The sequence below is a fragment of the Apostichopus japonicus genome, chromosome 17, assembly GCF_037975245.1.
Source record: "Apostichopus japonicus isolate 1M-3 chromosome 17, ASM3797524v1, whole genome shotgun sequence".
Lineage (NCBI taxonomy): Eukaryota > Metazoa > Echinodermata > Holothuroidea > Aspidochirotida > Stichopodidae > Apostichopus > Apostichopus japonicus.
Genome location: NC_092577.1, coordinates 2,802,501 through 2,817,712, shown reverse-complemented (window position 1 = coordinate 2,817,712; position 15,212 = coordinate 2,802,501). Strand labels below are relative to the sequence as shown.

At 38.6% G+C, this 15,212-nt stretch overlaps 1 protein-coding gene across 1 annotated transcript in view; it reads left to right on the top strand.

Annotated features, from left to right (window-relative positions):
* Positions 1-1,539: 1,539 nt before the first annotated feature.
* LOC139954859 (uncharacterized) overlaps positions 1,540-15,212 on the top strand; it is a 23,929-nt gene continuing 10,256 nt past the window's right edge. Inside the window, exon 1 of the mRNA XM_071954827.1 lies at positions 1,540-1,872. Within this exon, the coding sequence (XP_071810928.1) occupies positions 1,653-1,872 (220 nt within the window). The 5' untranslated portion in view covers positions 1,540-1,652. The remainder of the gene's footprint in view (positions 1,873-15,212) is intronic.

Genomic DNA, 15,212 nt, shown 5'->3' with positions numbered 1-15,212 from the left:
TTCTTGTGTATATTTAGTCATTTTTGGTTAAATTATACTCACATCAATGTAGAGGAAAGGCTAGCGCTACAACAGAAATAATCCCAATAAACTCAACCGCAATCGAAAAAAACAGGAGCAAATTCGCATAAGAGGAAATTCAAGTAGTCGAAAATGTCTTCGTAAAACGGATCAGAGGAGACGGAATTCGAGGAGGAGGAAGAGGAGTAGGACCGAGGTAGACAGGAGGTCTTTGAAGTTCGTTCCAACAATCCCTCCCCCACCCCACCCCTAGAAAAAAACCTAATTTCCATGTTCTACTGGGGCCTGAGCGATATCAGTGAATCCTAGCAAAATATAAGCTATGAAAAGTAACGTGTACATTTTCTGTTGAATGGAATTCACCGTATATTACATAGCCTTTAGCATTAGTTTACCATGAGATGAAATGATCATGGCTGTAAAATGGTTGTCCATCCATCCATTCATCCATCCATCCTTCCACCTACTCACCCACCCACCCACCCAGCCATCCGTACGTCCGTCCACCTCCCACGTCTTCTTAAGCCCTTCCCACCTTCGTAAGCCCCTCCCACCTCTTCTTTTTAAATAAATACACACACACAGTGACTACATCGGTATGTCTGGGAGCTCGACAAGGAGCCGAATCCCACAAGACTGAATAATGATGATGAAGTCACCTCATGTTTATTCATATAAACTATTATAAGTATTGTCCAATTAAATTGAGTCAGTTTATGTGGAGGTTATGAACCGATAAGTATATATATACTTAAACCATGCCAGTCAGGCTACTAAATAAACATATGTAATACGAAAACAAACACTTAACATATATGGATCGCTTTCATTTTATCAATCAAAACTTCATCTCGATAACCAAACAGAAAATAGAAAATAAATCATCCGTTTTCATATTGTAGTCATATCATCCCATCTTACTACAGTAGTTCAGTAAGGACGTATAATTACATCCTCGCACTCCACCCCCCCCCCTTCCCCCCCCCCTTTTGGAAACTTAACACACAACTATACTCACACAAAATGAATACACCAACTTCCATATCATATAATCACATCATATCATATAATTAGTGATTTAGTAAGCAAGTGATAAAGATAATATACAGGAATTACAAAATATAAAAATGATATGAATAATAAAAATGGAAACATGCAACAGCCGAACACAATAACCAGTTGTTACTCGATCCCACACACTCAAAGCAATATGACTATACGAGAGTATGTATTGGCTTATCGATGTCATTGTCTTCTCATTAACCACAACAATTCCAACCAGATAGTGAGTTGGCATTTACCTAAAGGAGAGCCACAGGATGGGGGGGGGGGGGGGCAGATGTTACGTATATGCCAATATCTTGAAGTATCATATATAGGTAGTCTTTCATATATTAAACTTAAAAAACGTCATAGGTTAAAGATTTCATCTCCACTCATCCGTAACCGATATTGGTATAGACCAAATTTGGTCTCTTTGTTCTTGGGACTATACCAATGTATACTGAATCGCAAACTTTCGACGTGGAACAACTGGCTATAATGCGGATTGGCGCTAACAACAGGTTAGATCCTGTCGCGAATCGGTCGGCATAAAAGGTACATTTGGAAAGCGCTGTTAGATTTTCAAAATGGCCGGGTTGAAATTTTCCTTTCACTCTGTGAAGCTTGTCGGTTTCATGTTTGCCTCGATATCGCTTACCGAAGTAGAGTCTTTCCCTTCTGGGGCTGGCATTCAAGCATGTATAGACCTTATACCCGATCATCAAGGAGTGACGCCTCAAACATCGACTCCTCCCTTCGATATCACGATCTTACCAGCAACTGTTACCCCAGGTGCTACTGTACAAGGTGAGTATCCTTTATGTCCATGATCGCCAATAATCCTAATAATAATGATGATGATGATAATAATAATAATAATAATATTATCATCATCATTATTATTGTTATTATTATTATTATTATTATTATTATTATTATTATTATTATTATTATTATTATTATTATTATTATTATTATTATTTTAACAAATGGGGAAATAATTTTGAGTTTATTGATTTGCAGTGGCAGACTATTTTCCGTATTCCTCTCATTTCTTGTAGAGAAAGCAAGATTTGTTATTTTCAATACCGTTTTCTCCACCGTATACTGGGAACTAATCATTTACTCTATCGCATGAATATCAAGGAAAATGCAAGCTGTACGTTCTGTGGGAGACATGATGAAACGATAGAGCACCTTTTTTGGGATTGTCAAATTACTTCAAACTTTATATTAGATATTGAGCGACGTATTCTAGGTATGCAATTTATTTTCACCAAGAGTGACATTTTCTTTGGCTACAAGCTAATTCTGAGTCATCCGTATAATTTTCTCATCCTTCATTTGAAGTACTATATCTTTAGTCAAAAGATGAATAATGAAGTGCCAATATTAAATGAATTTATCGATAAATTTAAGTTCATCCTTCAAGTAGAAAAAAGTTTGGATAGATCTCATATTCGGAGCAAAATAACTTATGATAGCCTTTGTACTGCGTTCAGAAATTGTCATTTTATTCATGAACTCAGTTAAACGTTTAAATTACTATGTATAAGCGATAGTTATGTTATTATTAGATACGTTAAAAAAATTGCATTCAATATTCATATGTACACATGCATGTATTTATAGAATAAATGAGATGAAAAAGAAAAAAATAATAATAATAATAATAATAATCATAATAATAATAATAATAATCATAATAATAATAATAGTAGTAGTAGTAGTAACAATCATAATCATAATCATAATAATAATAATAATAATAATAATAACATTAATATTAATAATCATAAGATCTGAAGCTAAAATCCAATTTTTCCTGTTTAAATTTATTCATAGAATTGTTGCCACGAATAGGCTTCTTTCATTGATGGGTAAAAGTGATTCAGATCTTTGTACCTTTTTGTAAAATTGAAACTGAGAATATTGAGCACTTATTTTGGAAATGTCCTATAACTGCCTCTTTTATTTTAGATGTTGAAAATATGTTTCTTAAGAAGCAGTTCTTTTTTTTCAAAGCAGGATATCTTTTTTGGTTATAACCAAAGGGAGGGGACATCCCTACAACTTTCTGATACTTCATATGAAATACTATATTTATGATTGCAAAAGGAATGAACGAAATGCATTAATCAATTAGTTTTTCTCTAAATTCAAATTCATAATCAGCAGGGGCGTAGCCAGTATGTAGCACTGTAAGCCCGGACCTACATTTTTTTGGCCAAGTTATCTTTTTTAAAAGCCCCCATAGTTCAAATCCATAAGCTTGCTGGACAAGTTTAAGAGTCTAGACAGGAAAAACTATTGAAATGAACGTAGCAAGAATATGACTAAATTAGGTGACCTATTCTTCTGTCATTTCTATCGCGTGCCGTTTCATTCAACATTCTACCCGCCGAAAATTACTAGGATCCGATCTTGTCAGTTTTTAACATTTAGTTAAGACTAACCATGATTAACCATGCCAATAGCTTCGGCAACTGCTGAAAGGTCGTTCAGCGCAATGCACAGAATAAAAAACTACATGCGTTCTACAATGAATGAAGAGAGACTCAGCGGTTTGGCACTCATGCACATCCACCAGTGGCGTAGCCAGGGGGGCGTTGGGGGGCGACAGCCCCCATGAAAGCTTGTCGCCCCCAGTCGCCCTCCCACAGGGATTTTGGGTGTCGAAACAAAATTACATGTGCGAAAAATATATCATTATGGGTCTGAATGGTCTCGAATCTCCATGATTACCACTCATGAACGAACGTTCGAAAAAAAAAAAAAAAAAAAAAAAAATAATAATAATAACAATTATAATAATTATTATAATTATTATAATTATTATAATTATTATTATTATTATTATTATTATAATTATTATTATTATTATTATTATTATTATTATTATTATTATTATTATTATTATTATTATTATTATTATTATTATAATTATTATTATTATTATTATTATTATTATCATTATTATTATTATTATTATTATAATAATAATAAAAGTAATAATAATAATTATAATAATAATGATCATAATGAATTACATTTATATAGCGCTTAAAACAACGTTTCAAAGCGCTCAATCCTGTCTGCATAAACGGGAACTGTCCGTTTGTAAATCTGTGATGTCTAATAGTACCACTACTATCATAACCTGTTACCTTCTCACTGTTTTCCCTTCCATAATTTCAAGAACGGCATGCCAATGTCAACGCGGATTAACAGCAATGCTATCATGTAGGTCATGTTAATGGCTCCACTGTTTTAATCCTTTTGGTAGGAAGTGAAAGTGATAATTTATTGAATTGATTACTTAGTGTATATGGGTAAAGTAACGGGCGATAGTATTGACTCACAAAATTGTCCTTGGGAAGAAATATGTAACAGAAATGGTATTTTCTGGTGGACCGTTCTCCCTACCTCTTCCCTTTAATCCGCACCACTTCACCCCACCCCATTCACTTTAAGTTACACCCGCCCCTCCCCCTTCACATTAAAGGGTGTGAAGACTCGCGCACAAAGAAACGTCTCATGCCGGTAATCCGACCTAGTTTCGACTGAAGTGTAACACAGCTTGCTACCACCGGTATATAGACACTAGTGTACAGTCACTACATGCAGCTACGGTCAATACCCATAACACAGTGAACATAACAGCGATGGACATCTCAGCAGGGAGTTATTATGGAACTCCCTGATCTCAGGTCCAGATAAAAGATAACAAGGTATCACTTTTCATTACTGTCTGCCTTTTGTAGCAATAAGAAAAAAACTTCACTTTCAAGCAACGGAAAGTTAACTTTGCAGAGGGCGGCACGCGGTTTGAAATACAGTGGTTAGTTTGGTCATTACATTCTTTAGGTATATCTTATAGCTTTTTAGCACCTAAAATTAGATTCAAACCTTACTTTAAGAACTCAGTGAATGTGTAATAATGGATGTATAAATGAATGGACGAACGAACGAACGAACGAACGAACGAACGAACGAACGAACGAACGAACGAACGAACGAACGAACGAACGAATGAAAGAAGGAAAGAATGAACGAATGAATGAATGAACGAACGGACGAATGGACGAACGAACGAACGAATGAAAGAAGGAAAGAATGAACGAATGAATGAATGAACGAACGGACGAATGGACGAATGCACAAATGAACGAATGAACGAATGAACGAACGAACGAACAAACGAACGAATGAACAAATGAACGAACGGACGAATACAAGAATGCAAGAATGAACAAACGAACGAATGAACAAACGAACGAACGACTGAATGAACAAACGAACGAACGAACGACTTGATGGACGGATGGACGGACGGAAGAAATGAACGAACGAACGAATGAACGAATGAACAAATGAACGAACGACGAATGGACAAATGAACGAATGAACGAGTGAACGAACGAATGAACGATAAACGAACGATAAACGAACGATCAAACGAACGAATGAACGAATGAACGAACGAACGAACGAACGAATGAAAGAAGGAAAAAATAAACGAACGAATGAACAAATGCACGAACGGACGAATGAACTATCGCATCTTTCACCTTTCTCTCAATTTCATAACTTCGTAAAGTCGAATAAGATAGGCTATAGATTTAAATAGGATATACATTGGCTGTCATCGGTAGCTTAACAAACATACCTGAAATATTCTGCAGCCTTAGGTAAAAACAACATCCCCATAGCACTCTGTAAAGCGACATGAATTTGTCAAATTTGGATATATTTTGTGATGTATCTGATGGTAATGGAGTCTGGAAACAGAACTTATGCTTGAACAATTTTTAACATCACTTGTCCACTTTTCCTCAGGTGAAAAATGTGCCCTTTTTCTACATAAAAATTGTACTCTTGATCACCTTATTAGGTCAGCGATATTTCAGTAAGAGATCTAATCCTAATTTAGAACTATTAATGAATTTCTGTGGGTCAAACTCAAAGCTATATCGAATGGAAAAAATTGTTAGTATCTCTCCTGTCTGACCACAATGACATTCGCCTGGCTATTCCGAATATTCTCTGCCTAATACACATACACCTACTGGCACCAATGAGCGCAGCCTCCGGAGAGAGATCCTTCTCTGTACAACGCAGGATAAAGACATACTTGCGGAGCACGATTGGTGAAAACGGTATAATAATATGCTAATGCTTCATATCCATAAAGCAAGAACGGACGGATTAGTTACACGGGACATCGCTAAAGAGTTTACAAAGCGAAACCCACGTCGAATGAAATATTTCGGGAAGTTTTAAATGTTTACTACCACAAGGTTTGTAACCAGTGGCGGAGCGTCCATACAGTCAGGGGGGCGGATGTCCCCCTGACGGACTCAAATGGACGGCTTGTGCCCTTTTCAGCTTTTTACCACTTTTCACTTATTCGCGATTATTGACTTTTTAATTGCGCTCTCATCTACCTATTGACATTTGTCACGTTTTGTTGGTGTAATTTTCTGACAAAATGGCGATGACACCTATTTATTCTTCGTTTATCTGCAAATTAGCAAGGCCCGGAAAGGGTCATTTCCGGCGATCTAGGGAGTATCTTGACTCATAAAATTTCTGTACGCTTCGCGCCAACCTGTGGTGGCGCTCCGCTTAGATAGTGTCGAAAGCGCCCCTACTGACCATTCTCGACCCCCTGATCAATACCCCTAGCTCCGCAACTGCTTCTAACATTCTGGTGAGTGCCATTATGCATATTCAATTTCAAAAAAAAAATTCTAATGCATTTCCAAAAATGCATTGCTATATTATATTGTAACTCTTTAATAAGCAGAAGCCATTGATAGTTTTAATATCCCATAACCTACCCCATCCTTTCGTATTTTGACATATTTCATTTGCTTTCATGCATGTATCGATCGCGTGTGCAGGGACTTTATAATGATTTCATCTCATTTTGTCTCGAAAGAAAACTTGTTCCTTGTTTCCCAATTTGCACATTGGATATTGCAGTGCTAGTATGCATTTTTTCCTTGGGGGTGGGGGGGGGGGCGTTGATGGAGTGATGTGTATACGCAAATAAGATAATACAATAAGAGTTATAAAGGGTACTAAATATCAGGCTGCATCAGTCCAATCAAATTTCTGCAAAGTGCCCTTCGACGTCGGTGCCCCCCCCCCAGATTCAAAGTGCTTCCGCCGCCCTTGAGAGCCACATGCATGCATGATCATAGCTTGATATAGCCTATACTAACATATAGTTTAGGCTACTGCAGCCTATAACGTTAGGTTATACCAAGGGCGTAGGAACCGGGGGGGCTGGGGGGCGCCAGCCCCCCCCCCCAGTGAAAAATGTGGAGGGGCGGAAGTATCATTCCGCCCCCCCGGTTCGCAAGTTAGAAAACCCCTTTTCATTTCCAAATGAGAAAAAAAAAATCTCATTTGGAGCACCAAATTGCATCTAAGGCCAGGTGAAAATACAAAATTAAGTTTACAAAATGGAGTGGGTGTTGAAGTGTGCTATATTGCACCAAATTGAATCTGAGGCCACCTGGAAATGCAAAAAATTCCAAAGGGGAGGGGGACACCCCCTCCCCTTAGACCCCTCCCCCAGGCTGGCCATCAGTCTTCAGCCCCCCCCCCACTCAAAAGTACCTTCCTACGCCACTGGGTTATACTGACTATAACAACTCTTAGTTCTCAGCTTCTACAGTAGGGAATGAAAACAAACTTAGAATACGATGTCGTCCAAATATGATTGGAATGTGGGACATCGACCCAGTATTGGCTTTTCATATCTTACGAAACAGTTTGTTATATTACATGCTAAGTTTATGGATAAACATATCGAACAAATAAAACTAACTCAAAAGCTGTTTGAATTAATCAAGAGAAAGTTTTAATCTATCATATTTTTTTTTGGGGGGGGGGGGGTGTGATAGCGGTTGGTGGTAGTCGTTAAGAAAGGAGGTAGGCTATATCTTAAAGCCAATTTGCGTTTACGTCTGACCAAGTGCATTTGTATTCACGGACGATTTCTATCGATAAGTTTGCCCCTCGAAACATGGAAACGGATCGAAGCTCCCGCTTCGTTTGAGCATCTAAATGTTTCTAACAATACTTCATCATATCTTTAGAGTCTCATACCATATACTACGGGCAGCCATTTGGGCAAAAAAAATACAACGATGAAACAAGAGACAAACAGACAAGAACAAAGATGAAAAGGAACAATAATAATAATATAGATAAACGACATGACTGCCTGGACTAACTGAATGTTCGCCCCCACGATTGAAAGTTTTCCCCATAAATCAAAACGAACTTTGGGACAGAATCAAAATGAACATTGGGACATAATCAAAAGGAACAGCATCGTCTGCCTCTGCCCCGGTTAAAAATTCCCTTGTGGACACTATGGACAACAGGACGATTAGCCCACACAGTTCACTTACCTTGTGAAGCACGATGCAGCGTGGTTGGACAGATGTGTCGTACATACAAGATGTCGTAACTACATTTCGTAATATACCACGGTCAAGAAAAACCGTCAAACCAGCTGCATCTGTCATTTTATTTCATATGAGTTCGTTCGTTTTTACGTGAACGTTCGTTTTGATTTCGTGTGAATGTTCTTTTGCTTACAAACCATCTTCTTTTGATGGTGGCGATTCATCTTTTTGTTCTGACAAGTGGATCAAATTTTGACTTCCCAGTGCTCCTTGTTTATGTATGTATATGTATATATATATATTAGATCCTCCTGCAAGCAGGAACTCGCGAAGAAGCCTCATTGGCTTATCAAAGCCGCAAGCTGACCGAAGTCAGTATCTTACGTTCATATTAAACGTCCATGATTATGAATTGTTAATTGTCAACAACTCTGTAACTGGACGACATACATTAATTTGGGAGTGACTCGAACCGGGGACCGATTGAAAGGCACCGGGTGTTAACCACTGAGCTAACACTCCATTAACCTTCGGTTGCATGTGTTTGATATGTTTCGCTACATAATTGTGTTTTATCTTTATTTCTCTTTTGTAAGTGTAGCATTTCACAAGTTTTACATTGGTGTTACATGTGTTTGTTTCATTTTGAATATTTCTTCTTTTTCAATTTTCTTTCTTGTTTATTTGTTTCATCGTTGTATTTTTGCCCAAATGGCCGCCCGTAATATACAAGCCCCTGTTAACTCAAAAGTTGAATGGCTCCTTTATTACATACACTATTGATTTGAGTGTTTTTGTACTTAACCGAAACACACTATGAATTAAAATGATGATAACCTTTAATAGTGTTTTTTAAATACCACATACTTTGGACAAGTGATCCGGTAAAGCATGGAGGTAAAAACAGACTGTTTTTACCTCCATGGGTAAAGTTGCTTATTTCAAAATATTTCATTGAACCTAAATTCAGAGACGGAACTTTACAGACAATAGGCCTACAGTGATTAAATACCAAAAGGGCACGGCCGACCTTGATTCGGTTTAAGGTTAAAATATAACAAAAGGTAGGGACGATGAATGCATAATACAAAATACAGTCATTTTTTGTTTCGATGATAATCGTAACTTATGCAGTCAGGCTAGCGGATGAGTGTATGGGCGTGTGTTTGTGTGCGGGTGGGGGGGGGGGGGGGTGACACCTCGCTTGTATATAATAAATATATAATAAATACCATATATTAAAGTGCTGTTATCATGAAATAAAACATGCTCAAGAGCACTGTACAAAAGAACCAATACCATGAATATAAAATTACCAAACTTAAGAAGACCTTAAAGTAATAACAACAGCAATAAAAGTAGAAGTGAAACATGCTCAAGAGCACTGTACAAAAGAACCAAATCTTGGAATATAAAATTACCAAACATAAGAAAACCTAAAAGTAATAACAACAGCAGTAAAAGTAGAAGTAAAACATGCTTAAGAGGACTGCACAAAAGAACCAAAACCTGGAATATAAAAATACCAAACTTAAGAAAACCTAAAAGTAATAACAACAGCAGTAAAAGTAAAACCTGATAAAAGACAGGGTAAAAAACCACAAAAAATAAAATAAAAAATATAAATATAGCATTTCACGCTATACAATATCTCAAGAAGGGAAGCTTGGAGCAATCTCATATTTGGTGAGTAGGTGTACCACATTAAGTAGAAGAAACCTATCGTTTATAGATAAGTTCAAAGGTCATTTGGGGTCACCAGGGGTCAAATCGTGAAAGCCTTGTAAACACGATATCTCAAGAAGGAAAGCTTAGATCAAACTGGTATTTCGTGTGAAGTACCACATTAAGAAAAAGAAGCCTATTGTTTTTTTTTGTGGATGTCAAAGTTCATTGGGGGTCACTAGGGGTCAACATTTGAAAACATTGTCAACACGCTATCTCAAGAAAGGAAGCTTGGATGAATTTCATATAAAGTACCGTATGTACTTGTGACACGTTCAGTGCAAGGAGCATATATTTTTTTATGGAGGCCAAAAGTCATTTGGAGTCACCAGACGCCAAATTGTGGAAACCTTGTTCTATAAGCTACCGTATCTCCCACCGACCAGCCTATCAGATTACATGTGCGTTACCCCTCATACGAATAGGAAGCTGTTTGCAATTGGAAATAAGCTTATGGGCATCCGTAGAATCCAACCAAGACCCACGGAAATCTGCATAGGCTTCATAGTGTCGCTCCGGTGTTTATTTTTGCTACATACATTGCGTGCAAAAGGTTAACTCTCTATACATACAGCGGTGCTATTGGACGTTTTCCGTCGCATTTCACGCTGGATGTAGTTTCGTTGGGAAATGACCAGGCGCCGTTTATTAAACTTAACATTTCGTCTAGTTAGATTTTGACTATGACCAATCTCAATGCGAATTAATTGTGTAAAACGGTCTTAGTTTTGGCAGTGAGTTCACGAGCTGTGTCTGGATCGGCTATTGATCTCAAGTTATGAAGTCTCTTCCACCAGTTTCAGCATAGCTATGCCTTAAAAGTAACGTTCGATTTCGTCGCGGTTATGATTATGGGACAACTCGAACAAACCTGGCTAGGACTATGGGCAATTTATGTAGTCTAGGCTAGCAACGGTAGGGTAAAATTGGGTTCGTTAACACAGCAACGTGAAGAATACCAGTCAGAATACCAAAACATCTCCTAAATTATTTCTACATTATTAAGGCATTTTCCCAATGGATATCAGTCATAATTCGCAAAGTATACAACAGTTTAAGGAGTTTTGAGACAAGTTTGCTGTTTTTGATAGATGCTCTTACAATCTCAGATTTTCATTGCGTAAAAAGATCGCTTAGATAAAGGCAGTGTAATGGAATAAATAGCGATATTTTATCGTGCGCCAATCTGCAGCTAAAGGACAAGATAAATAATTGGGCAAATGTACGAAGTCGCGCTTATCGAGTATAGCTGTTCAACGTAGCAGTGAGGTACTGTATAGGCTTAGGACTCGCGCACACCTAGCTACTGTATTTAGAATATGCCTAGTACTATAGGAGCATAATGTAGCAGTAGCCAAGCTACCTTCATAGGTTTCTTTTCAGATTTTTTTTATTTTTAATTGCTTGAGACATTACAGTATGCCTATAGCTGCTTGTTTATGATTCTGCGACATGGTTTACTTTGTTCAACGATGGAAATCGTGGCTACTTCTCATACTTGGTGTGTGGGTTCATAACATTGAATACATGACCCCTATTTTTTTTTGGGGGGGGGGGGGGGAGGTGTGTATTGCCATGCACGTACAGTAGACTGACCTGTGTTTATCACGCAATAGTGTAATATACATCAACATATTGGTTTGGGACATTTGTATTGTAACAGCTTTATGTTTGGTTTACAAAAAGCAGAAGTCTAGTGCAATGAATTACCCATCGAAACCCTAAATGCGTTTCGCATTCTGGTTAAATATATAAGCTCTTAATGAATTTTACGACCTTGAGAAGGTATGTTATTTGATTATACTAAATCCCACATTGGTTTTTAATTTCAAATAAATTATGGAACACTCAATAACTCCCCCCCCCCCTCCCCCATCCCAAAAAATTAACAGATTGTGTAGATCTTTCTGTTTGTTAGATTTTATTTATTCAAGGGTCATTATTAATGAGGCACAAATAGAAAAAAGTGATGTGATCAAATCAATTTTTTAATTGCCCATCATCGGAAGTATATAGTAAACCCACCATCTGATGTTTGTTTGGCGTTCATTTGAATTTAACCGTAACGTATATATATAGTAGAAAATACTACATGTAACTTAATCTATGTTTATTATATTATACTTATAGCTTTGGTGGTCGGCATGGGCGGCGATCCGTACTTCCGAGTGGGGGGGGGGGGGATATGACCTTGTTGACTATCTAAGCGTAGCGCCACCATGAGTTGGCGCGAAGCGTACAAGAAAATTTTGGCATTAACAAACCCTCTAGATGGCCGGAAACGGCACTTCCCGAGGTTTCCAAGCGGCATATACCCAACTTTAAAATAGGGATGTCATGTCCGAAATATCTCATAATCAGGATCCAAAATACTTTTTTTTTTAAATTTCAGGTGTTATTTTGGGAAAATTACCCCTGTCAATCTTGTTTCAGGCGCAACGTTAGAATGTTCGAGAGCTCTTTTATATTATTCGATGAAGAAAATGGCCTCATGCAGGCTATTATAGGCCTATACACATGCAATACACAATTACACATAGTTACATTCCTAGGTACCGATTGCTAGGGCATCCAGGTGAAACGTGTATTAAGCATTACCCTGGTCAGGGGCGTATCCAGGATTTTCCAATAGGGGGGGGGGGCGCCAGGCATGAATGATCGCCGTCCTGGGGGATGGGTCTAAGGGGAGGGGTGTACAATTTTTGCTTTCAAAGAAGGGCTGAAATGCAAAATGGTGTCATATGCATGGGCGGCGATCCGTACTTCCGAGTGGGGGGGATATGACCTTGTTGACTATCTAAGCGTAGCGCCACCATGAGTTGGCGCGAAGCGTACAAGAACATTTTGGCATTAACAAACCCTCTAGATGGCCGGAAACGGCACTTCCCGAGGTTTCCAAGCGGCATATACCCAACTTTAAAATAGGGATGTCATGTCCGAAATATCTCATAATCAGGATCCAAAATACTTTTTTTTTTAAATTTCAGGTGTTATTTTGGGAAAATTACCCCTGTCAATCTTGTTTCAGGCGCAACGTTAGAATGTTCGAGAGCTCTTTTATATTATTCGATGAAGAAAATGGCCTCATGCAGGCTATTATAGGCCTATACACATGCAATACACAATTACACATAGTTACATTCCTAGGTACCGATTGCTAGGGCATCCAGGTGAAACGTGTATTAAGCATTACCCTGGTCAGGGGCGTATCCAGGATTTTCCAATAGGGGGGGGGGGCGCCAGGCATGAATGATCGCCATCCTGGGGGATGGGTCTAAGGGGAGGGGTGTACAATTTTTGCTTTCAAAGAAGGGCTGAAATGCAAAATGGTGTCATATGCATGGGCGGCGATCCGTACTTCCGAGTGGGGGGGGGGGTATGACCTTGTTGACTATCTAAGCGTAGCGCCACCATGAGTTGGCGCGAAGCGTACAAGAAAATTTTGGGATTAACAAACCCTCTAGATGGCCGGAAACGGCACTTCCCGAGGTTTCCAAGCGGCATATACCCAACTTTAAAATAGGGATGTCATGTCCGAAATATCTCATAATCAGGATCCAAAATACTTTTTTTTTAAATTTCGGGTGTTATTTTGGGAAAATTGCCCCTGTCAATCTTGTTTCAGGCGCAACGTTAGAATGTTCGAGAGCTCTGTTATATTATTCGATGAAGAAAATGGCCTCATGCAGGCTATTATAGGCCTATACACATGCAATACACAATTACACATAGTTACATTCCTAGGTACCGATTGCTAGGGCATCCAGGTGAAACGTGTATTAAGCATTACCCTGGTTACATGAGATTCTCAGCTGTTCGAGGGAACATGTACGTGTGTAGGCCTACTATAGGGCCTATATGAATACTATGAGGGTGCATATATGTACTATATCAATACCGTGGGCGCAATAATACATTTTGTTGTTATAGGGCCAATGAAGCCTACAGTCAACTATTTTTGCTTTATAAAGACGCTTTATTTGAAAAGATCGCACTGCGTTTATGGTAGGCGAGAAATGAAGCTAAAAAAGAGCCGTACATTAACGAAGATGCATAAATGTAGGCATGAAAATATTCTTATCCCTGGCATTTGGTGGGGGAGGGGGGATATGGTGCATTACATCCCCTCCACCCATTTTCATGGGGGGATATATCCCCCCTCCACCCAGGATCGCAGCCCATGGCCATATGTGATCCATTTTTCGACCTTAATAATAAGCAACATTTCCAGTAAATATGGACACAAAATGCACAATTTAGTATGGCTGGCATGTCATTTAGTGTTTATAGTGATAATACAAACACAATTACCATCTATGTTTCTAAAACTATTATGCCGCCGAACTTCGCCAGAACCTTTTTTTGACAAACAAAAAATAAAGCACACGGGAGGGGGGGGGGGTTGAGCGATCACCGACATCTCACATAAAGGTCGTCATCAATTTTTTTTTTTTTTTAATTTTTTTTTTGCTAAACTTTTTTTTTTTTGGTGACGGCCAATAGGGGGGGGCGCGCGCCTGTTGCGCCCCCCTGGATACGCCCCTGCTGGTAACCTGAGATTCTCAGCTGTTCGAGGGAACATGTGCGTGTGTAGGCCTACTATAGGGCCTATATGAATACTATGAGGGTGCATATATGTACTATATCAATACCGTGGGCGCAATAATACATTTTGTTGTTATAGGGCCAATGAAGCCTACAGTCAACTATTCTTGCTTTATAAAGACGCTTTATTTGAAAAGATCGCACTGCGTTTATGGTAGGCGAGAAATGAAGCTAAAAAAGAGCCGTACATTAACGATGATGCATAAATGTAGGCATGAAAATATTCTTATCCCTGGCATTTGGTGGGGGGGATATGGTGTATTACATCCCCTCCACCCATTTTCATGGGGGGATATATCCCCCCTTCCCCCCCCCCCCCAGGATCGCCGCCCATGGTGGTCGGTGTGTCCCAAGTCAACCAACTCAATAGTAGTCAAATGCCCCTTCTTT